This window comes from Melampsora larici-populina (assembly GCF_000204055.1).
Source record: "Melampsora larici-populina 98AG31 unplaced genomic scaffold MELLAscaffold_1, whole genome shotgun sequence".
NCBI lineage: Eukaryota > Fungi > Basidiomycota > Pucciniomycetes > Pucciniales > Melampsoraceae > Melampsora > Melampsora laricis-populina.
In genome coordinates this window covers 283,496-306,112 of record NW_006768765.1, presented here as the reverse complement: position 1 = coordinate 306,112, position 22,617 = coordinate 283,496, and the positions used below count along the sequence as shown (strand labels likewise).

The window sequence follows — 22,617 nt, the reverse complement described above, 5'->3', positions numbered from 1 at the left end:
CAAAATCGCAGTCAAGGTGATTTATACTTCATCAAACTTTAATTTCAACTCAGATCCATAGCCATAGTGATAGCTACATATCTTTCACTTCATCTCCTATATCAATAAACTCACTCCTATCTACCAACTACCTAGAGAATACAAATCACAAATTCAAATTCAAATCACTAATCAATCCAATCAATCATCAAATTCATCCTCACCCATTCAAAGGTCTCATCTACCCGAGTACAATACAAAGTCATCAATTCTACTTCATCACCCCTCACTTCAAGTTCAACATTTGGTCTACCGAGAAATCACAAATGTTCATCGGATTTGGAATGTATACTCTTAGTCTGATCACAAAGAAGAAGAGGTAAACTATGCATATCAATCTGTAGATCATCTTCAAAACATTCGATTTAAGGATACATGTATAGCCGAGCGATTTATTTATCATCCATCACATCAAATCACATCACATTTGGATTCATCAGTTTATCAGGACCCTGGAATACCCCTGCAGATGGTACTGACGAAAAAGGTCGGATTTCGACTGATTTTTGTCAGTAGGGTACTGACGAAAAAGGTCGGATTTTGGGAATTTTCCAAGCAGGATACTTACCAAAAAGGTCGGATTTTGGGGTTCCGACTTGCCAAGGTGTCAAGTGGTGATAGTACAGACTAGTACAGAGCCGAGCAGGCAAGCCAGCTCGAGCTAGCTCGAGCCTTGATCTGGCTCGACAGTACTTATGTATTCGACAGTAGCTGGCCTGGCACTGATGGTTGTCAAAGCTGTCATTTCTCAGCAGTTCTCTTTTCAAATTTGAAATTGTACGATTTTAGACTACGAATTGTACTTAGGTTGTAGTCAATAGTTCCTATTCATGTATAAGACTATATTCCTGTTGGTTCCCCTTGAACTTGTCTTGCTTCGTTTTTCTTCAGATTATCGTTTTTGCTCTCGTATCTATCCTCAAAAATGGTCAAACGAACTTTAGATTCAGCAGCAGGAACATCTCGTGATACACTTGAAGTCATTGTCATAGAAGACGGATCAGACAAGGATGAATGTGAAAAGGATGAATCCGATAAGAATGAAAAAATTATTGTTATTGAAGATGAATCCAAAAACAATGAAGAAATTATCATTATCGAAGATGAATCTAAAAAGGATGAAACCAAAAAACAAACCAAGAAGGGCTGCGGTAAGACGCCTCAAAAGGATGTCATCAAATCCTGTCCCTTGTCTAAGCCAAATGCTCCTTGTACTCTTTGCAAGACAAATGACACTGTTTCACAAAAGACACTCTATTGTCATTGTGGAAGCAAGATTGTGTTGAGAAAGGGGCGTGTGGAAGCTGCTGTAGACCACTGGGCCAACGGTATGTCTTCCTGTTTTTCGAGCAAGTGAGAATTCAAATGTAAACTGATGTGTGTGTTTTCTACCTCCCAGACAAATGTAAGAAGAAGACGAACACGATTTGTGCCAATGCCAGCCTCACATCTTGGGTGACTACGACAACAGTTAAAAAGAATGCTGTAACGAAGCCCTGTGCTGGTCTAAACGATGATACCTGGAAACGACCCACCGCCAAGCTTCGTATTGAGAACTGTATCAAGCACTCACCTACGCCTTACCACGGGGTGAAGCGATGGAAAGTTTGTTTCCAGCTTTTCAAAACTACTCATGAAGTCTCGCTATCGGACGAGCAGCGCAAACAATTCCACGCCGCTCTAGAGTCCCAGGCAACCTGGATCATCAAGCGACATGGGGCTCAGGAATCAATACACTCTCCTAGATGTACTCGAACAGTAATGACCACTGCCAAAACTTTGTATCCTCTCTGTGACGACTGCGAGGGTTTGAAACACGATCGAAGCCTGATCACAGCCATCAATGTACCATACGCGACTGAAGATAAAATCAAGTTTATTGCAAAGGTATTCATGACAGGTGATCAATTCCAAGCAGTTCTAATGAAACATGCTGAGCTACAAGTCCTTCAGACATCATTGGAGAAAACATCTAAAAAAGGCGATGAAGAATTCTGGAAAGCAATTGGTGTGTATGGAAAAGCTGGGTTGTTCAAGGATAAAGAGGTCATCCGTGGTCTAATGATGGCAGTTGGTGTGCGAGCTGAACGTGAATCAAACGGAAAGTCAATGCGTGGTCGTCGATTTGATTTTTACTTCGACAACTTCCTCACCACCTTGGCAGCCATCAGTCCTCGAGCTCTTAGGCTTTTCAACGACAACTTTGCAGGCCGTGGGGCACGTAGCATGCGACAAATCCGAAAAGTCCAGGGTATGCATCTTGAAGATGGCCTACACGCAAACAACTTCAAGAGACTTGCTACTATCTTAGCTGAGCTTGAGTATTCCGGCCCAGTTGCTGCTGCAACTGACGAGACAGTTTGTGTAAAGGCAATGCGGCATTACAATGGCTACTTGGTAGGAGCACAAGGCGGTGATATCCCCTTCGAAAATGGTGATGAAATCGAGCGCTTGGTGAAGTCAGCAGTCACCAATAATCAACTTTGTTCCAAAGTTTGTACAACACCTTCCTTATGTTTCCTTTACTATTTCTTTTCGAGTAAACTTACACACTTTCAATTGTGATCAGATCCGAGCTTATACAATTCAGATACCCTTACCAAATATGTCAACATATGTAGTTGCGATAATAGCCAGTCGCAGCCAGGATAAAGCCAAAGACCTGGCTGCTCAGAATCTCGATTTCATTGAAAAATGTCAAGAAGCTGGCATTCACCTTCTCTCACTCGGCTCGGACGGGGCAGCTACAGAGTTGGCAGCTCAAGAGCAACTCATTGATTCTAGAACACGCTATCTTACGTATACAAATGAAGCACTAGAGGTGTATATCAAAGTCCCTCTTTTTGGCCAAGAAGCCAGGCCGATTGTAATGATACAAGATCCGAAACACGCTCGGAAGACGGCAGCCAATCAACCACTTTCAGGTGCTCGCGTGATATCTTTGGGTCGATTCCATGTTGACATTCAACAGTTGGCTGTTTTACTTGAAGAGTCAGCTAGTCCGCTTTACAAGCGTGATGTATTTGATAGTGACCGACAGGACGATGGTCGTGCATATCGCATGTTCTCTGCCAAAACACTCAAAGCTGCTCTTAACCGTGAAGAGTGTACCGGACTTGCAGTGTATCTCTTTGTCTTCGGAGAGATGGTAGACGCCTGGCTCAATCAAAGCATAGGACATCGGCAACGTGTTCGTTCAAGCTGGACCGCCGAGTTCTTTCTTCGTATTTGGAGAAACTACCTCATCAGACGACAAGACGAACCAGACTCACTGATGAGTCTATCAGCAAATTGCATCTCTCCCCAAAGCTTGAAAATATTTTCAACCATGGCCAGTCGCTTACTTGGCCTCATCATTTCGCATCGAAAATACTACCCTGATGTGCCTCTAATGCCCTGGAAACACGGAACCGAGCCAATTGAACATGTATTTGGATGGATGCGTGTGTTATCGCCAAACTTTACTGTTCTCGATGCTAGACAGATGGTGCCAAAGATCCACGCAGTGGTCAAAAGTGTCATGAGTGGAATAGTGAAGATATCGAAATCAGAACACTTACATGCTGGTAAGACTCTCTTTAAATTCCAATTAAAAACCATTACTAATCACATTTCAATTACAGGATACGAATTTGCTTTCTCAGACGAACCCAATTCAGAGCACATTGATCGGCTCCGTTACTTTCCAACTGATGAAGAGATTGAATACGACTTGAATGTTGCCAAGAAGCGAGCCATAAGTTTGGCTGCTTTTGTTGGAATGCACGATGCTTCGATTGTTGATACTCCTATTGTGATCTCTGAAAACCAAGTTTCAGAAGGTAAGTCTAGGTCTATCACGTGCGAAGAACTTCTTTATTCACTTTCTGACGTACACCATCTTCTAGATGTCTCAACTTGCATGGCTGAAAAGTACGATGTTGTGTATAAAAATGGTCCAGAAGACCCTCTTGAAGAAGCTGTGACCACAGCAGCAGAGGCTATAGATGAACAACAGCAGACTGATGTGCTACTGTCTGCCATACCGGAAGATATTGATGAAGTAATATTCAAAAATGTAGCCATGTCTTTGTCAACAATCCTAAATCCGAATGAGGGCGGCTCATCTGAAGCCCGTAGCGAAGGTACCTTGAGCGACTTAGCTGGAATTGATCACAAACTCGACACATTGATCTTGAACAATCAAGAGGGCATCAATCTGGAAAAGTCCAAATTACTGCAGCTACGAGTTGCCCACGACAGTCAGGTCCAAAGGCATCGGGGAAACGAGCGGGCAAAGATCAATGTAGACGACTTACGCAAGTCACCAGGAGAGCTTTTGAAGCCCAGCGAGTGTAGCAAGCTTGTTGCTGTTGTAATGAAGAACGCTGAAGCTACGCCTACCGGTCTTTCACGAATCCATCGATGGAGCATCAATGTGAAGCTGAATCTTCTGCAGCGTTTTCAAAACACCTCAACTCATCTCGACTCCTCCTCTCATGCCGATCTCACAGGCGGTGGAATCACTGCCCACAATCCAATTGAAATGGGAAAGTTTGTAGTGTTGATCAAGAACGGCGTAAGCACCACCTAATTTGCCCAATTGAACTCGTTTGAATGACTTTACTGACATTAAGCGTGGCTGGTATGTAGAAACTATACCTCGGAAAAACTCTAGCGGTATACATCTATAAGAATAAGAAGCACGCTTGGGTCAAAAGTTCCAAGACTCGAAATGAACTTTCATATGTTTCAGTTCAGATCCTCTTGCACAACCCACATCAACCTGTGGCCACAGTAGCTGACATATTGACTCCCGATGTGTGGACTTTTGCTCGCATAGAAGCATCTCACATAGTATATGTATTCTTACCCTCACGAAGCTCTAACTTTTCTGACTTGGGCGAAGGTTCTTACTCTGTACCTGCTATTCTACGCCGCTTTATTATTTCTATTGATACCCCGAACTTTATCAGAGCATTTGAAGCCCAGTTAAAAACTTTGAAAAGCGCTCAAGCACATGACTTAGACGATTGATAGTGATCAATAGCAACAACAAATGTAATTTCCTATTTCTCAATGATCGTGTTTATCTTTTGTGATACACTATCCATCAATTCCTCTCGATGTTTTTGGTCAAACAGCCCTGTCATCACTTTGAAATACATTCCCATATGGCTTCGTTGACCCCTCTTTGTGCTACTTGTCAAACGGTACCAGATCTCTGCCAAAAAAAAAGGGTACTTACGAAAAAGGTCGGATTTGGAGATTTTTGAAAAAACTTACCACGAAAAGGTCGGATTTTTGGTAAGTACCCTCTGTAGGGGTATTCCAGGGTCCTAGTTTATCACCGAAATATGTGCATACAGCTAGATATTCTAATTCGAATGCTTTGCACCAAATCAATATGCACACTTACAAATATCATCGGTACATCTAAGCTAAGAGGAACTTAGTTAGCTTAAGTAAGCACATCATCATCTTTTGGGATCTCCCTTTCTTGATCCAGGGATGAGTCCCCTCTCAAGGGTCAAGCTTCCCCTTTTAGTTGTGGAAGACAACACTGTGTGAATAGATGTTCCAAACAAAACATATTAGTGGGGTTGAAGTCAAAAATCCAGAGCAGGAAATATGTGTGTAGATCATGACTTCCGAACAAACTTTTGAAACACAAGTTGAGCTAAAGAATTGCAAGGAGTTATGGTACACCACGGGGTCACTTTTTGTTGGAAAATACCAGGGAAAAGACAAGTCATGGGCCGCCGGACGGTCTATCTAACGGTAGTCAGGCAATCTTGCCTTTTGACCGCCGTTCAACACCAAGCGGGTCTTGACATACGATGGTAATCCATGCCCGCCAAATGACGGTAGAAGAAAACAAGCTCTGAGAAAAAGGTACACAAGCTTAAAAAATTGTATATCTGCTCATGTTATAAATTCAATGATAGAGAAAGACAAAAAAGATAACCCTTATGTAAGAACCAAAAAACAATAATATTGTACACATTCTCTTGACACAAAAAAAGACATGCTTTTTTTCCTATCTTGAACCAAGAAAAGAATTTCAACCTTTTTGAAATTGTAATGGTATTCTACTATAAAATAGGGAAGTTCAATTTATAGAAAAAATGTCTAAAATACAAATGTCCCTGTATCAAAATACTGCTTTTAATCATTTTTTTAAAAAAAAAACAAAAAGACTTTCCTGAGAAGCACATTTTAGTGTGTGTGTGTGTTTTTGTAAAAAGAAAACGAGATTTGAAGGAATGGGAGGCAAAAGGACAAACAATGTTAGACACTTTTTGGTCAACTTTGACTCCCCTAATCTTAAAGCTGGTTCATGAGACTCTGAAGCCATACTGACCTGGTGCAAAAACTGGAGATCTCAAGGTTATTTCAAGTTTAAACCGGGAAAAAAACAACTGGATTTCTAGTTTTTGTATCCCTTAAATGTATAAATGTTTACAGTGAATGCTGAAATTGTATTTCTGTACTTGCCAACGTACCATCCAAACTGGAATAAATGGGTAGCATGAGATTTTCTGTTGATTTTCTTTAGTGGAAACTTACCAAAAAAACTGGAATCGTTCAAGGCCAAAGTTTCAGTCCTTACCAATTTATAGGGTACAAAGTACTAGGCAGAAAGTCACCCATTGGAAATTCAACCCTTGCCTACATTATCCTCATCTGGGTACAGATTACTACTTCCTGCTTCCCTGGTTGGGCTCCACATGCCGCTACCAAGCAATCATTGCTGCAGCACTCCTTAACACAAAACACACTGTAGTCTGTCACACACTCTGAGAGTACATTGCATTTCAATCATGTACATCAATCACCAGAAAGCCACCATACATGTGAGGGACTGTATTGACTGTGCAGCAAAGCTGCCCCACCAATACCTATGATGATTTCCAAGCTCCTTCTTCCTCTAAAAAAATTATAAACTGGGCTAGCCTCTTGTCCAATTTGTCATGAGGTAAACAAACCATATGTTCAGTCCTATTCCAAATGAAACCTAGAAATTTTGTTCTTCACTAAAGTCATGATTACTTATTGTATTTGTCTTGACTCTAAGGCTATTGCTCAACATTTTCACCTCTGCTAGTGTAACTGTGTCCTCAGGTCTTTTCAAGAGTAAGTTATCATCTACCCACCTAAAGCTTTTTGGGATTTTTGGAAGTTTTGTCATAAGAAATTTACATGTCTTGGATGGTCCCCCAAATAACCCACAACTCGCTACTCCCCCAAATTCAACAGCCAGGTCTATCCACACCCTTCCCTCAAAATCCAAAATACACAAAAAAAGGCCTTTGTGATGGATGATTTCCTAACTGACCATACACTTTCTCACAGTCAAACATCACCACCAACCATCTACCTGGATTCCTCCTAAAGAATCTTGCCACTCCATTGAAATCATCCCAGTTTGTTTCATGATTTTTCTTTTCTACAAAAGAGTTGTCAAATGTAACCAATTTCTGATTTTTTGGATGCTCTAAAGGTTGTTGATTAATCAATCTGACCCATTGCCATTAATGGCACTCCCCATGGGATTGGTCTTGCATTGAAGCCAATTTTTTCATATACTGGTTCCTTTGTAAATGTACCAATGATGTTTCCTGTCTTTGATTCCTTTGCTAACATATTCTTGATCTGGTCCATTGCCTCTCTTGCCAACTCATAATTCAGTGGTGGGATTCCAAAACGAAACCATCAACAAATCCACCTACCATATACAGAATGTCTTCTTCTAATCCTACCTCTTTCATGAGGACTTCCCACTCTTTCCCACTCATTTCACACTTGACTCCCACACTGGTCACTTTTTGCTTGTTGGTACTGTGAATATCTTGTACTGAGTCAGAGGTAAAACAACCTTCTTTTAATCTACTGAACCTTCTGATGACAAGGATTTACTCAATTCTTGTTCTGATTCTGGTTCTGACTCATGATTTTTCTGTTGAACCCCTTCTCTCACTCTCTCTCACCTGACAATTGATTGACTAGAACTTCAGATCTTGCTGGTGTATCTGGGGCTTTCTTTGTCTCAGGAGATGCTCTGGTTGACCTATTGTGGGCAACTACACAGGTTTGGAATTGCACCCAATAAAGAAAGAGGACACCAACATATCCCCAATTTCTCCTATTCAGTTTCCAGTTTGGCTTTAAGGAATCCTTCCCTTCCAATTCTTCTGTTGCACTCTTGTTGTAAAAAATCTGCTCTACACAACCCACCAGCTCTGCTCTGATCTGGAAATGGGAGCCATACTTTGGCTGGCCTTGTACATACGGGTTCCTATCTGCACCATACTTCTTATCTCCAGCCAAATCAATCTCCCATCTTGCCATCTGATGAAAAAAACCCATCCAATATACATCCATTGTGAAGTACAATATGCTGCATTTGTGGTACTTTATGCACCAATCCATCCCACAAGCCTGATCTAGGGCATAGAGCTTCATTGAAATGGGCTACAAATTACTCCTGTGAGAAGCTATGACCCACTATATATCAACTGTATGATGATCCTGTGCTTAACCTATTTTTGTGCAGTAAGACTTAGTGAGAGTGGCTTAAGTCATGTTCTCACATTTCTGTACACTTTCTGTGGTGAGAGCATCCCCAGCCATGCCGTAAATTGGTAACATACTGAGGGTTGCACAGATCATTCAGGGAACCATTTGAGGTATGAAATTTGAAGCATGTACAGCTGTGGTTCCCTACAGTTTGGCTTGTAACATAATTTGGGAGCTGTGTTATGGCTCAGATGATTATTGAGGTGCATGATTTGCAGAGCGTCCAATCGTACAGTTGTTTTCAAAAAGGATGAAATCGAGGTCTTTCAAAAATTAAGAGATGGACCGTGCGCCACCTGTGAAAGGTATCCAGCTTACCTGACAGATTGACCATTGTACGGTAATGAATAAGTTGTCCACTTGCTTTAGCTCAATCCTTGGTGGCACAGTGGTCAGAGGGTGTGGTTTGCTACTGGCAGTCCCGTGTTCAACTTGGTTTGCCTCTTTTAATCACCAATATTTTTGTCTTGACTTACGGATAGAGCAAAAACCATTTTATGCCAGCAAACAAGTATAGTGGAGCGATTTCATTGTTTTGTTTTATGATAACAAGAAGATTGAATAATAAAAAATTGTCAAAATGTATGATGACAAAAAGGCAAGCCAGTCCTGCTCAAACCCAAAATGGGAGGAGGCTCAAGAGGTGGTTGGACAAGCGCAATGGGGGCTCTCAACCAACTCCGCCACAGTCATTTTTGGAAGAGCAGTGGTTATGCTTTCAGAATAGCATTTATTTATGCATTTCTGCCACCTTTCACAGGTGGTGCACGGTCCACCTCTCCGTTTTTGAAGCGCCTTGATTTCATCCTTTTTGGAAACAACTGTACAAGTTGGAGTTTATGGGAGAGATGAGGTACAGAAGGTTCTAGGTTGCAAGTGGAAAAAGAACATATTTGGCCTATTTTGACTCGCACATAGAGAATTGCCCAAGCTAAGTATGTGTTTGGGGGTAACAGCTGTGGATGAAAATACCCCAAATCTATGTACGGCACAACCTACAGCACGTGGCTGGGGATGCTCTGACAGGCTTTTGTGGGAAGAAAGCCCGTGCGGGTGTATGTATACTGACATGTATTATACCCAAAAGGTAAGGCCTCTGGGACATGGGCCGCCCATATTTCTTTGCTCCTTCAATTGCTCTCTCTGTCAGGACTCTTCTGTTTGCTGAAGTGAAGGCCTCCTGGACTTTGCTTTTCAACATGTGTGCATGTCTCACAGCCTGTGACACAACCAATGGGTCACATCCACAGTCAGATTTTGTAATGTAAAGCGTTGTTTCTAAGCCCATAGCTTTTGTCTTCAATCTTATATGGAGAAAAATGAATACAAAGAAACGATTCAGCATGGTCTGATAGTACAAAAATTGTAATCAAAAAAGCTGCAATGAAAATCAAACAACAATATATGTTGTCTGGAAAAGCGACAATATCCTTGTGACCGAAAAATAGAATGTGCACCGTCACACAACCATTGTGCTATATCCACAGTCAGGGTTTAAAATGCAGACTTTTCTTTACATGCCCATAGCTTTTGTGTTAGGTTTCATATGACAACATATGGATACGACGATGAATACAAAGAAACATTCAAAGGAAGGTGAAATTCAGCATAGTCCAAGAATTCAGAAATTGTGATCAGAAAAAAGTTGCCAAGAAGATACAATGAAAGTACATTGGAAATACATTGAAAACACATTGAAACTAAATGTTGTCCGCCGACAGGTCAATGTCCTTGTGACCAAAAAACAGAGTGCGTACGACAAGCCGATTGTGAAGTCAGCCCGCAATCTTCAAGTGTAAATTTCAGGAAAGGAAGTCGTTGAGCTTGCATCGAGGTTATCTGCTTGGGTTGTTTTGTCAGCGCTCATCGAGATAGTCTCAAAAATGAACAGTTGGTAAGAGAACTTACTGTTGATAAGTCGAATAGGTGAACCAAAGAATGAGTTATCAAAGAAATCTGTGATGATAAAGGCAACATTATCTAGAGGATCAGGTCCAGGTAATTGAATTTGATTCAGTTTAGATTCATCTAGTCTTGTAGAAGGTGATGCAAGTGTTCCTGAGATTCTGTCTCGAATAACTTTGGTGATATTGAAGATTTCGATATCACGTGAATAATCTTCTCCGGCTTCATTTTTGAATGTATATTGTTGCGAAGTTCTGCCAATACCACTGACAGCTCGACCATCGCCATCTAATAGTAAGTCGCCTTCTGAGGTTTGTTGGGTTACGATTTTAGACTTCGATCCAGCAGGATAAACATGATCCTCTGTACGAGTATAACCATGTGAAAGATGACCGGATATTACAGTTCCGTTTTGGTCAGGTGTAGTTTGGGTCATGGTTAGGTTGAAAGGGTATGAAAATTCATCGTGAAGATGTGTTGCTCCATTATGTACCGATTCAGTCAAACCCTCTGAGGATTGGAGTACATTCTGATCAATAGATACAAGAGGGAAGCATCGGAGTAAAATGTTTTCGAGAAAGGTTCATCATCAGCATTCCAAACTGTTGCTGTTTTTTCCGGGTGGAGCTTAAATTGGACATACCGAAAATTTTCCACTCGCCGCTTGAATTTGGACATTTGAAAACTTGAAATCTTGTGTAACAGATACTGATTGTTGGCCAGTAGTCCCAGTGACAACGGTAGCTTTCAAGCTAAGTTGACGAGAGGCTTCAGTCTTGAACCTTATTCTTCCTTGGGCATCATCAGGGAGTGGTGTAGTTTTGAAATGTGGTGTACTATGGACACTTTCAAGTTTTCCGGTGGTTCGAGCTCCACTGGGATCGAGAGTGATACCAACGGATCCGCTCAAAATCCACTTTGGGTTGGTGGATGTGTTGCCCTGTCCTTGCCCTTCAACGACAATCGTAAAGTTGTGATTCTTGTCATCAGTCAAGAGTGGCACAAAGGGGGTTATGTCCATGGTATATGAAGGCGCATTCAAGGCTCCAATCGCGGCAATCGGTCTTTGAAAATCGTCTTTATCGTCAGTTTTGAACAGCCTAGCCAATTTGATCAAACTCACCTCCACCAACTGAGTAGGATTCCCCCAGTGTAAATTACTGGAAATGGGTAAGCCACACCGGCCAGTTTGCCATCTTGTGGACATTTAGTGAGAGTGATGACTGCGTCAGTTCAAAGCCATTTAGAAGGAAAGATAGGATTTGGAGCAAACCAATCAAAAGCTGGACTTCTCGAAATGAACCAGCCCCAGTGAACGAGCCTGTCTTGTTTGGGTCAAGACGAGGGAGTGCTTCGTCGGGTACATTGTTATACTACAACCACAAGGTATTCAGCAAGAGTTACATTCTCCAATATATCGACATTGCGCAAACTGACCCAAAACTTATGGAGAGAGACAATTTTGGGTGTTAGTGATAATGACTTGTTTGGAAAGAGGTGTTGGTTGTGAACTAACTTCTTCCTGCTCACTCCCACTTGCGAAGATTTCTACAAAAGCGGTAGCCGTGTTCTGTTCGAAAGTACAAGTTAGACAGAGTTGATACCAGATGGGACTGAGATGAGTAAGGTTGGATGATCAATCACCTTTGCGAAATTGAGCTGTTTCTCAATCCGATACCCTTCATCATGACCAACTGTGGAAATCTCCCCCAGCTGTGCCACTGCAGGGAAATCGGTGGTAGGTACGTAAAATCGAGCTGATAAAGTTACCTCATATTGACCGTCTAACTTCAGTTTTGGATCAACGATGTTATTGAGAACCAGGGTAAGTGGACTGCATTTAGCCAAAAGTGGCATGTATCTTGACATATCACGGGTGCTAAATAGAATCATACCGTCAGATATAACAAATGAAACGAGGAGAGGTTTATAATTCGAATCTTACTAACGCGGTCCATATGATTCCTTTCTTGGTGGGCTCAGCTAGTGATCAAAAAAAATCAACCCAAATTCAGCTCGAGTACAGCTTAAGCAAGAATCAAGGTTAGAGTATGATTCAAAAGCTACACTCACGAGTCGAAGATCGCCATACTATCACAATACACAAACAATCAGTTTCAAAATGTATTATGAGTAGAGATGAATTACGGACTTTCAACTTCATCGAGAAATACTTGCTATGTAATTTTACAAAATCCAAAATCAACACTTCAAAATCATCAAAGGAGATGGAAATATTTCAAGAGTTCTATATCAGAACATGGCTCACCACCAATCTATCATATTGCCTGCCCCGAGAAGCTATTAAGGTGTTGATGTCAATCGATCAACTCCATACTTGACGTGGTACCAAATCTTAAGGAACTTACTCGCTGTTAGGTTGAATACTACTGATGCCCAGCTGCCTGCCGGCCCGCAATCGGTGGGCGGAACAAAATTAACGGTCGCTGGTTTACCGTAAGAGCTGGCAAATGTCTGTATATCGACAAATTTTCAAGTTCGGTAAAAGATCTGGGTTGAGGTAGGAAGCATACAAACAATCAAAAAACCTACATGTTCAATCAGTTTTACCTCGCAAAACTTTTTACCCTTGGATGCAACCGGTGGCTAAAAGGTATGAAGTTTTGGAGGGAAAAAAGGTGATCAAATCAGCATTGGTTCTCGACAGGGTGCCATTTGCAATCGAATAGACTTACCGCCATAACTTCAAAGTTCACCAACGCATTTGGGCGGTGTTGGGCCTGACGGGATTTAAGGTGATGAGATGGTATCACTTCACCGATGAAAATATGAACGGCTAAGATGAATAAAAGTAGGGTATCGCAAGTCATGATGTATCGCAGATGTGATGTACGAATGAGAGAAATTGATTTAGGAATATCCAAAAGAAAGTTGCAGGTCGCTCAAGAATTAAATACTAGTTTTAAAAAATTGAGATAATCTGGTGTGAACCATAATTGGAACTCATGAGTCTGAACCGTGAGACTGTTCAGCTTCGATTGTGAAACGATGTGAAACCAAGTCCGCCGCAAGGGAGTGATGCACGAAACTGTGAGTGTGAGATCCTAGTGACACTGACCCCTTTGATTTCTTCGTCTCTCATCGTTAGATTCCTGATTCAGGGCGATTCCCGACTAGGGGGTAATACATAGCCTGAATGTCCAGATTCACCGAGGATGCAGTGGGTAGATGTGCGGCCTTTCGATTTCACTCAGACCGAGCTGTGTTGGTTTGTGCGGTGCTGAGCCTGTTGCGATTTCAGGGAAGCCCGGACAGCTTTGAACCCCTTCTTGGTCTCGAGGGCCACAGAAGAGAGATCTGACAGAAGACGACGAGAGCCAACGAAGAACGAATTCGCAGGCGAGCGGGATCCACGAAGTCAAGTTATGCCAGTGGGTAAACTGGGGCTCGGGTCGCAAGCGACAGCGTGAGACTCTGATGAGGTTCTCGAGCAACTCACAACAGCAAGAGTTTTGACGACTTGTTTGTTTTTGCCCATTATGAGGGTTCCACACCTCATGAAATCTCGCTTCCAGCCGCACACAGCTTCCTTGACCTCTTGTGGGTCTCCCGGTGCCGTTTTCAGATCTTCATTGTGGATAGATTTGGTGCTATTGCAATTCTTGGACACTGTGTTTTTTGGAGACATCTGCACACCTTGGGGTCGTGTATCAAATTAGGTTTTCCAGCTACAACTTTTTACAACTCTTCTGAGTGAGCTCGATGAATACAACAGATGTTAAAAAACACATGAGGACATGCACAAGGTGCAAATGAAGATCCCAGGGGCAGAATAGGTTCTGTGTTAGTGTGATTCAAGCTGAAGCTCACGAGAGGAGTTTTTAGCATGAATCGGGGCATAGAGCCCTAATTGCAATGTAATGGTTAAAACTATACAGAATAGTTAAGTACATGTGCAAAACTCCAAGGCATCAAACAGGTCCGCTATGGGGCGGCCTAAAAAGAATACACAAGGGAGAGGTGGGCGGGACACAAAAAAATAAGTACAGTCAAAACTCCCTAAAGCCATACCATTCTGTGGAATCCAGGGGCTATGGGCTTATAGGGTTTTAGCCTATCTATGGTTTTACTAAAAAAACCCTCTAATACCATAGAAGTATGGCTTTATCAGAAACACCCTCTAATGCCATAGATGTATGGTTCTTTAGAAACAAAAACTCTATCAGGCCATGATAATCATAGATTTAGAGGGCTGAGCAAAGAGAACAATCAATCACAAAAGTGAAGAACAGTAAGGGTGACAGAGGTTTATGAACACACATAGATCTTCAGGTTGAGGGTAGAGGAGAACAGCGGAAGAAGTCGGTGATGGTAGACTGCTGAGCAGTTAACTCTGTGGTAAAGTATGGGTCTAGCGGGGATAAAAACCACATTTTCCCACTATTTTGGTATGGGTTAAGGGGCTAGAGGGGTTAATCCAAATTTTGGCCTGCACCACAAATGTGGAAACCATACCCTATGGCTTTGAGGGGTTTATGGATTTAGCGAGTTATGGATTTGGAGAGTTTTGACTGTATAACTAAAAAGATAGAAGAATATACTGTTCAATCCGTATCGAATATATTTTTTGTGAAGAATTATAAATTGATGAAAATATAAAGTGGGAAGAAGTATAGTACTTCACCAACCAGTCCAATATATAAGGCATCATGAGTTAAGATCATCTAAAAAGGTAAAGAGATTACTCAGTGATTCTTAAGAATGGTAAAGAGCACAGCGTGCAGATCAATTACCAAGAGAATGATCTCTTCCGAGTTCGCCGAAGCTCTTTCACAGATTTTAACACGTGACACCTATTCTCTTCTCTAGAAGCTCGCTCCTAGTCCCGGTAAGTTGGAGGATCCAACCTGGCGGGAGACTATCCAAGAGACTTCAAAAATTGAGAAAAAAAGGCGCTGTGAGGCGTTCGGCTTTGTTTATCTGGCCTTTTACGGTCCTGTACGATGATGTATAGCTCGCAAATCAACACTTCAATCAATTTGTATGTCATTCAACAAAACTCTTTGATGATTGCACCAATCTACACCCATATGAGGATAAAATTGTCACCGTGTGATCACAGTAGCTGATCATAGAGTCTTCTTGCAAAAAAATCATTCACGGGAAAAATGAGAACGATAAATAAAAAAATGAAAAAGAAACACAAAAAGGTACTAATCAAAATCAAGAAGAGAGACGCAATACAAAAACAAACAAGAACAATGATAAAATATACCAGAACAACAATAAGAAATGTCAAAACAACAATAAAAATACAAAAATGAAGATCAAAGATACAGTAACAAGGGTCAAAGATGCACATAGAGATAATCAATGCAAGAACAATGTCAAAAACAGGATAACAGTGATGAAAACATGAGGATAAAAACTTGAAATCGTTGACATAAACATGAGAAAATTGATAAAAAGCAATTGGTTAGGCCTGGTTAGGGGGGTTAGGGGTTTGGGCTTAGGCTTAGGGCTTGAGGAAATATCAAGAATGTGGAGGAATGTGGCAAAGGATGTTATTTCATTTTTGAATGAAAATGCATTTTGATACAGCATTTATTTCCAAAGTCTCTCTGGTAGTCTCTCTTGTAGTCTCCCTCTCTCCCCAGGTTGGATCCTCCACCGTTCCCCCTAGTCCAATGGAAGCAAGACTTGATGAGGTCTAGAATCCTCATAATGAGTGATAAAGCAAAAACTGCCGAAAATCATGATGCTGTGAGTTAAAAAGGGGGACTTCAGCTGTAAGTCCCTCCCTCAACTACTTGAGCGGGTGGGACTCTGATAAATTCAGGATAAAACCAAGTACATATATGTTTTGAGCTGCCCTGCAGAACCAAAATATCACATTTTGGGTCAAAGCTGGGGCACTCAATTTGAATGTTTGGGACTGGAGTCGGGCACACAGATCAAGGAGAATACTTTTATGAATCTGGAAATATGGTATGTACAGTAGTGCCATAAAAGCTACGGTTTTTATTTTTAAATTTGGATTTTGTGAGATTTCAATTTTTGCTGTTGACCCATCTTGTGGTCAAACATGTAATTCATACCTTCTCAAATTTTCAATATGAAGCCCTTAGCATCTGATATCAAAAACCGGATGGTTGGAATGCCCCTAGCAAAGATGAGGAACATTGATATCAGCAATGCCCCTGGGTGTCCAGTCACAACAGTCCAATTTGTCATTGCTAGATTTAAGATCAAAGGTTCAGTTAAGCATCAAAAACCTATGGGTTGACCATCTCTGTTGACCAACCACACACTCTGACATCTTGAACATGATTTCAAAAAAACTCACCAAGCTCTCATGCATGAGTTGGTCCAGGAATTGGGGACAAAAGCTAGTGCTACTACAATCCGCCTGGCTCTGAAAGCACATGGTTACAACTGGAGAGTGGCAATAGTCAAACTGTATTTGAATGCTAAACATTAAGCTGCACGTCTCAAGTTTGCAAAAAATCATGAGGTGTGGAGAGTGGATGATTGGAACCAAGTCATCTGGATGGATGAATCAACCTTTGAGATTGGGAAGCCTTATTGCAAACTTTGGGTTTGGCAAAAAGTGACAGAAAAATATGAAGCATCATGCTTGACACCCTCTTTCAAGTAGGGCCGTAGTTCAGTGATGGTCTGGGGTGGTTTCATTCCTGGACACAAGCTCAAGCTTGTCAAGATGGAGCCTGGTTGTCAAAATTCAGAAAACTTCATTGAGCAAGTGTATGGAAAATCACTCAGCCCTGTTTTACACAACTCTTCCAATGCCAACAATTGATTTTGATGGAGGATGGAGGCCCAGTTGACCACTCCCAACTGTCTTCCAAATGGTGCAAGAAAGAAGGGATAATGAAGTTAAAATGGCCAGCGCAGTCACCCAATCTGAACCCAATCAAAAATCTTTGGTCCATTGTGAAATCCAATATCTCAACCCAACATCCAATCAAGGATCTGGATTCCATGAAGGCCAATGTGTTGGAGTCATGGGAGAGTTTACCTACTGAGAAATTAGAACACCTGGCTGCCTCAAATTCAATGCCCAAGCAAATTCAAGCTGTCATTGCAGCCAAGGGCAGATCCACCCATTGGTGATTGACCAAGTAAATCCATTAGTTAGGGGGAGTTTTGTCACAAGTCTCTCTGAGGTACCCGTTTATTGTGTTTTGGTTCCTCAGTGTTATATGTATGTCCCGGAAACCTTATTACATTACATCCCGTTCTACCCGTATTAGAGTCTGTTTGATTTAAGCTACTGTAAACCATAAGTCCCTGTACGTGGTGTGGGGGGGGGCCTCGAAGGGGGGTGCTTGGTATGGGCAACGAGTAGTTGCCGTACCAGAGTACCGCCCTACGAGGCGAGAACAGGCTGTATAAGAATAGGGGGTTTCTCGACCCCATTTCACTCACAGGGGGAGAGCCGTGAGCTCCGAGAAACCCCCTTTGTACTCTCCTCTTGTGTGTGACCTTGTAGGTTCTGCTTGTTCCCAATCCGTAATATGGTTTTGTGGCGTCGGGTGTTTCCTGTACGCCGATCTTAATTCCTTCATCCACTCCTTGCTTGATACTTCCGCTTCCGATACCTCCTCCTACATCTCCTTATTGTTTCTGGTCCTTCAGGACCTTGATTGTTTTCCTGAGTTCTTTCTGGTCAAACTTCCGCAAATACAGCTGGTAAGCATTTGATTTCCACCTCCCTGCTCGTTTTATTTCCTCGTTGGGCTCGCCTAAGTTCCATTGCAGTGAGGCGCCTCCTATCCGGAAGGAGTGGCCGTATAGTATTTGCTTCCTTTTAGGTCTGTGGGCATTCCATATCACCGTGAATTTCTCGATGACTGCTGACTTTTTCATCCGTACCCTCGTGTTCTGTTCCATTATCTCAAAGATGCCTTCTGAATCTTTTCTAGGTCTGAACAGGTAGAGTTTCTCTAGTGCTCGCAGCGGGTCGAGTTTCGATTTTTGGCGCTCCAGGTGTAGTTCCTGAGTTTCGTCCGGGCCTGCTGTCTTCGCATCTCTCAGGGTTATTGTCGCATATTTCCCGCTTTTTGCCCACTTCACGTCGCTCCAACGGGGAAGGCGCTTCGACTCGCCGTCAGAGATCAGTTCTCCTAGCCTCGCTGTGCCCCAGAAGGCCGTCAGCGCTATCGCCTGCAAGGCGAGGTTCTCCTCTTTATCTTGGGGGAGATTTTCTAGCAGGACGACAAGATCGGATACTAGGACTGGTGGTCTTGTCTTGTTTCTTTCGTATAAGAGTGCTTCGATCTTTGTAGCTGCTTGTAGGAGGGTGTTTACCGTATTGTCGACCGTACTGGGGTAAGTTTCGCCATGGAACATGTGCCAAGCTTTTATCCCCGCTACGTATGCCTTCAGCGTCGACGCTTTTACTGATTCATCTTTCGTTACGTCTTGGTAGTTCTTTTTTGAGGCCCACGCGACGAACTTCGTTATCAGTGCACCCGAGATCGGCAGGAGGTCTTTCTTGTTCACCCCTCTCAGTTTCGCGAATCTGAACAGTTTTACGATCGCCGAGTTGTAGTGCTTCAGCGTCCCGTCGGCCCACGCCCCACTCAGGAATTGGCGCTGGACCTTGTCTGATTCGGATTTGTCTATGCCTTGTGCATTTTTCCTGAACCGTCCGAACAGCTTCATCTGTCTCGTTCGTTTGTCAACTATCATCTTGTTGGACTCGGCTCTACTTTTGGGGTTTTTGACAATCTCGGTTGAGTGACAGGACTTCGGCATTACCTTGAGGTGGGTGTGTGCTGTTTTGTCTCACGTTTCACCCCTCTGGGTCCGGTTCATCGGGGGAGTGCTCAGCGATTTGCTCTGTTGAGAATGTGACTCCACACGGCTTTGTGTAGGCCGCGTTTCAGGTCTCATTACTCTCAGATGGCCGGGCGTGTACGGAGCGTGGCTCGGTTGTCTCACGTCAGGCCCTCTTATTTGTGGCTCTCTTGTTGGAATGCGTAGGTCTGTCACTGTCTCATTAGATGGTGCATTTCATTCAAACATATTGACTTTGTCTTTCTTTACCCCTATGCAGCGCACTTGGCTGATCAGGTGTCTGAGGTCTGCCGGCACGTCAATCATGACCTTGTCCCACCAATTCAACTCCTTAGGCACTATTCCCCTCGATAAGGCATCAGTGTCATTCTCTTTGGACGCTACCCTCACCTCTGTGAGGTTGCAGTTGAACTTCATGAGTAATCGTTGGATCATTTTCCATTCGTTGTTCACTCCCTTATCCTTAGACTTCCTGTTCTTTATGCACATCTCGGTCGTAGTGTTGTTTGTGTAGACTTTGAACACTTTGCCGTCCACTGGGTATACTCTATTTAGGATGAGGAGACCCAGTCTAATTGCCACGGTTTTGGCCCACACAATCATGCGTTTTCCTGATTCAAGCCCTACGGTTTGCCAGTTCTCCGTGAGTTTGAACATTGCCCAGCTTGTTCTGACTATAACTCCTATGCCTGCTGATGACGCTGCGTCCCCTACCCAGCTTACCTCTATGGGTTCTGGGTCTTGGATTAGAGGTCTTACCTTGAATTCCCTTAGGCATATTTGCCATTCTGTCAGATCCTCGACGACATCCTCTGGGGCTTTCCTCAGTGCTTTCAGGTTCACCCACGAGTGCAGCCATCTGTAGATGGAATTGAGGTATGGTGCCATGTGTGGGACTATGTGTACTGTGTGCACTAGTCGTCCCACAAAGCTGTTGACATGTGAGTAACTCAAGCTTGATTCGGGTTTGAGGATGTCATCGATTTGACCCCGTCTTTCTGTCAGCTTCCCGTCGGGGAGTCTAACCGTGTGATCGAAGCCGTTCCATATGAAGGCTAGGTACTTCTGTTCCTGGTTGAACTCACGGTTCTTCTTTGGGTTTGTCTTGACGCCAAGTCTGTTGCTGAGGTCTGTTATGTCTTTCAGCGACATTGCCTCTCCCGCTTTCCTGAAGACTAGGTTGTTGTCGACCCATCGGCATATCTTCGTGAACCCCAGGGTTTTTAAGACGATCACTTTCCACACATCTGCTGGTGCGCCAAAGACCCCGCAGCTCGCTACCCCTCCAAAACCTACCGCTAGGTCTACGCAGATACGTCCTTCGAAATCTCGTATGCATAAGAACCTGCGCTGACTTGGGTGTGCGTGGAGTTGTCGGTAGGCCTTCTCCCAGTCCACCAGCGCCATTTCCCAGCTTCCTTGTTTATTTTCGAAGAATAGTGCTACCATGGCAAAGTCGTCCCAGCTGGTCGTATAGTTGTGTTTATCAACGAACGAGTTCACCAACGGGATCTCCGGGTCGTTGACTGGGCATGACAAATCACTGATCATTTGTATCGTGCCATCGCCGTTCTCTGAGCTTCCCAGCGGGTTGGAACGGAAAAATCCATACTGCCTCCTCAGCTCCTCGTGGGCGTAGGGGCCTGCTATTCTTCCTGCCGATACCTCCTTGGCCAGTGACCTTACAATTTGGTCTTTGGCTTTCAACACCGATCTGTGGTTTTCGGGGGTGTACCAAGGCATGTTTGGTATGTCGTGTTGAGGTATGCCTAAGCAGAATCCGTTTCTGAATCCGTCAATTATATATGGTATGTCTTCCGCCAGTCCTACTTGGTTCATTAGCTTCTCCCATTCGCTTAAGACCATCTCTGTTTCTACCGGTTTTGGCCATTGGACTTCCACTGGTACTGAGTAGATCTTCCTCGATTTGAGGGGCAGTGGGGATCTCTTCCGTTTCACGTGTGGCTTCTTAGCCTCGGTGTTCTCGGTGAGTTCCTCTTCATCCGTATCTTGGATGTCCCTCAGGTCAATGGTGACCGGGATCTTCTTTGGATCTTCTCGGTCTTGGTTGACCGGTGGTCTTCTCGCATCTCTCACGAACTCAGTCTCATTTGGTTCTTTGGGTCTGTCAATAGTGACTAAGAGGAGCGTGGGGTTGGGGTTAAGGCGGGGGCAAGGTATTTGGGGGGGGAGGCAGTGCAAACGTTCACTTGGTGAGTTTTCTCAAACACAAGTTGGCTATCTTTTCATTTCATTGTCTAAGAATCAGCCGTACCCAAGTTATCACACCCGCCCATCAGTACCATCCGTCCCAGTTTCCGGCCCGTCGAGTGATCAGGGGTTTCTTGGGTTGTGGGTGTTCAAAAAGGAGTGGTAAGGTAGTTGGTCAGAAACTGTCCCATCTTTACTTGCCTTGGGGTAGGCTTACCTCGTACTCTGGTGTTTTGGTGCGGGTGCCGCTACCTTTTGGTTCCCTTTTTGGGATTGGGCCGCTTGCTGGTTCGCGTGTTGCTGGCCTTGAGAAACCCAGTCGTGGTTGCCCTGCGACGTGCTAGTGTGGGTGTTTCCTGTCTGGGGGTGCGTTTTCCCGTAGGGTCCTTTCGCTCCGCTCCCATAATTTCCTTTCCCATTTCCGCTCCCGCCTGCCACCTGTGTCGACCCCACTGAGCTCCTGTTTCTGTTTCCTCCCCGTTGTCGTTGTGACGGCCTCCAGTAGTCGTCGCCTTGGATCGTGTGTGTCACCATCGCCTCTCCTGTCAAGAAGTTGTTTCCAAACTTAGGTCCCCCTGTTGCATAGGGGTTGCCTTCAAAGCGTAGGCCGCCAGCTAGTTGTGCTTCCCAGCGCGCATCTTCTTCTATCTCAGGTTGGATTCCCTTTGGTAGGATGATTTGCTCGCTTTTCTTCTTTCTCTTTTTCTTGTCCTTCTTCAACGTGGAGCGGTCTCTGAACGTGACGGTCCTGATCGCTAGGTGGTAGCGTAGGGCAACCATCCATGAGTTGTGCTTCGTCATGAGCCTACTTATCACATCTTTTTGGTCCTCGATGTATCTTGCGTAGTCTTTCATATTGAATATCTCTGACGCATAGCGCGCTTCTAGGTCGCAGGCTTGGATGAATTCTCCGTACGTCAACTGCCGTTCCAGGTCCCACTCTGATACCCCCGGTATGACCACTTTCTTAGAACCTGGTCTCAGTTCTTGGCTTAGTGAGTGGTATCTATTGATGTAGGTTTTGTTGAAGACTGAGAGTGGGACGTAGTAACGTAGTCTTTTGAAGCCTTTTGCCCATGGTCGAGGTAAGTCCCTCAGGGTGAATGAAGATATTTTTGA

General features: G+C 43.5%; 2 protein-coding genes across 2 annotated transcripts; one reads left to right on the top strand and one right to left on the bottom strand.

Moving 5' to 3' along the window:
* Positions 1 to 964: 964 nt before the first annotated feature.
* Positions 965 to 5,055, top strand: MELLADRAFT_86716 (uncharacterized protein; the record flags this gene model as incomplete). Its single annotated transcript, XM_007404108.1, has 7 exons — positions 965 to 1,367; positions 1,439 to 2,498; positions 2,683 to 3,162; positions 3,349 to 3,605; positions 3,663 to 3,860; positions 3,927 to 4,597; positions 4,672 to 5,055. The coding sequence occupies 7 exons, from the start codon at positions 965 to 967 to the stop codon at positions 5,053 to 5,055; spliced, it is 3,453 nt and encodes a 1,150-aa protein (XP_007404170.1).
* Positions 5,056 to 10,387: 5,332 nt separating this feature from the next.
* MELLADRAFT_86715 (uncharacterized protein) lies at positions 10,388 to 13,334 on the bottom strand (the record flags this gene model as incomplete). The annotated part of the gene is made up of 15 exons (XM_007403440.1): positions 10,388 to 10,437; positions 10,507 to 11,032; positions 11,147 to 11,567; positions 11,627 to 11,726; positions 11,777 to 11,876; positions 11,941 to 11,946; positions 12,020 to 12,073; positions 12,148 to 12,382; positions 12,453 to 12,486; positions 12,577 to 12,594; positions 12,656 to 12,680; positions 12,773 to 12,804; positions 12,873 to 12,978; positions 13,057 to 13,110; positions 13,200 to 13,334. The coding sequence occupies 15 exons, from the start codon at positions 13,332 to 13,334 to the stop codon at positions 10,388 to 10,390; spliced, it is 1,896 nt and encodes a 631-aa protein (XP_007403502.1).
* Positions 13,335 to 22,617: the final 9,283 nt, after the last annotated feature.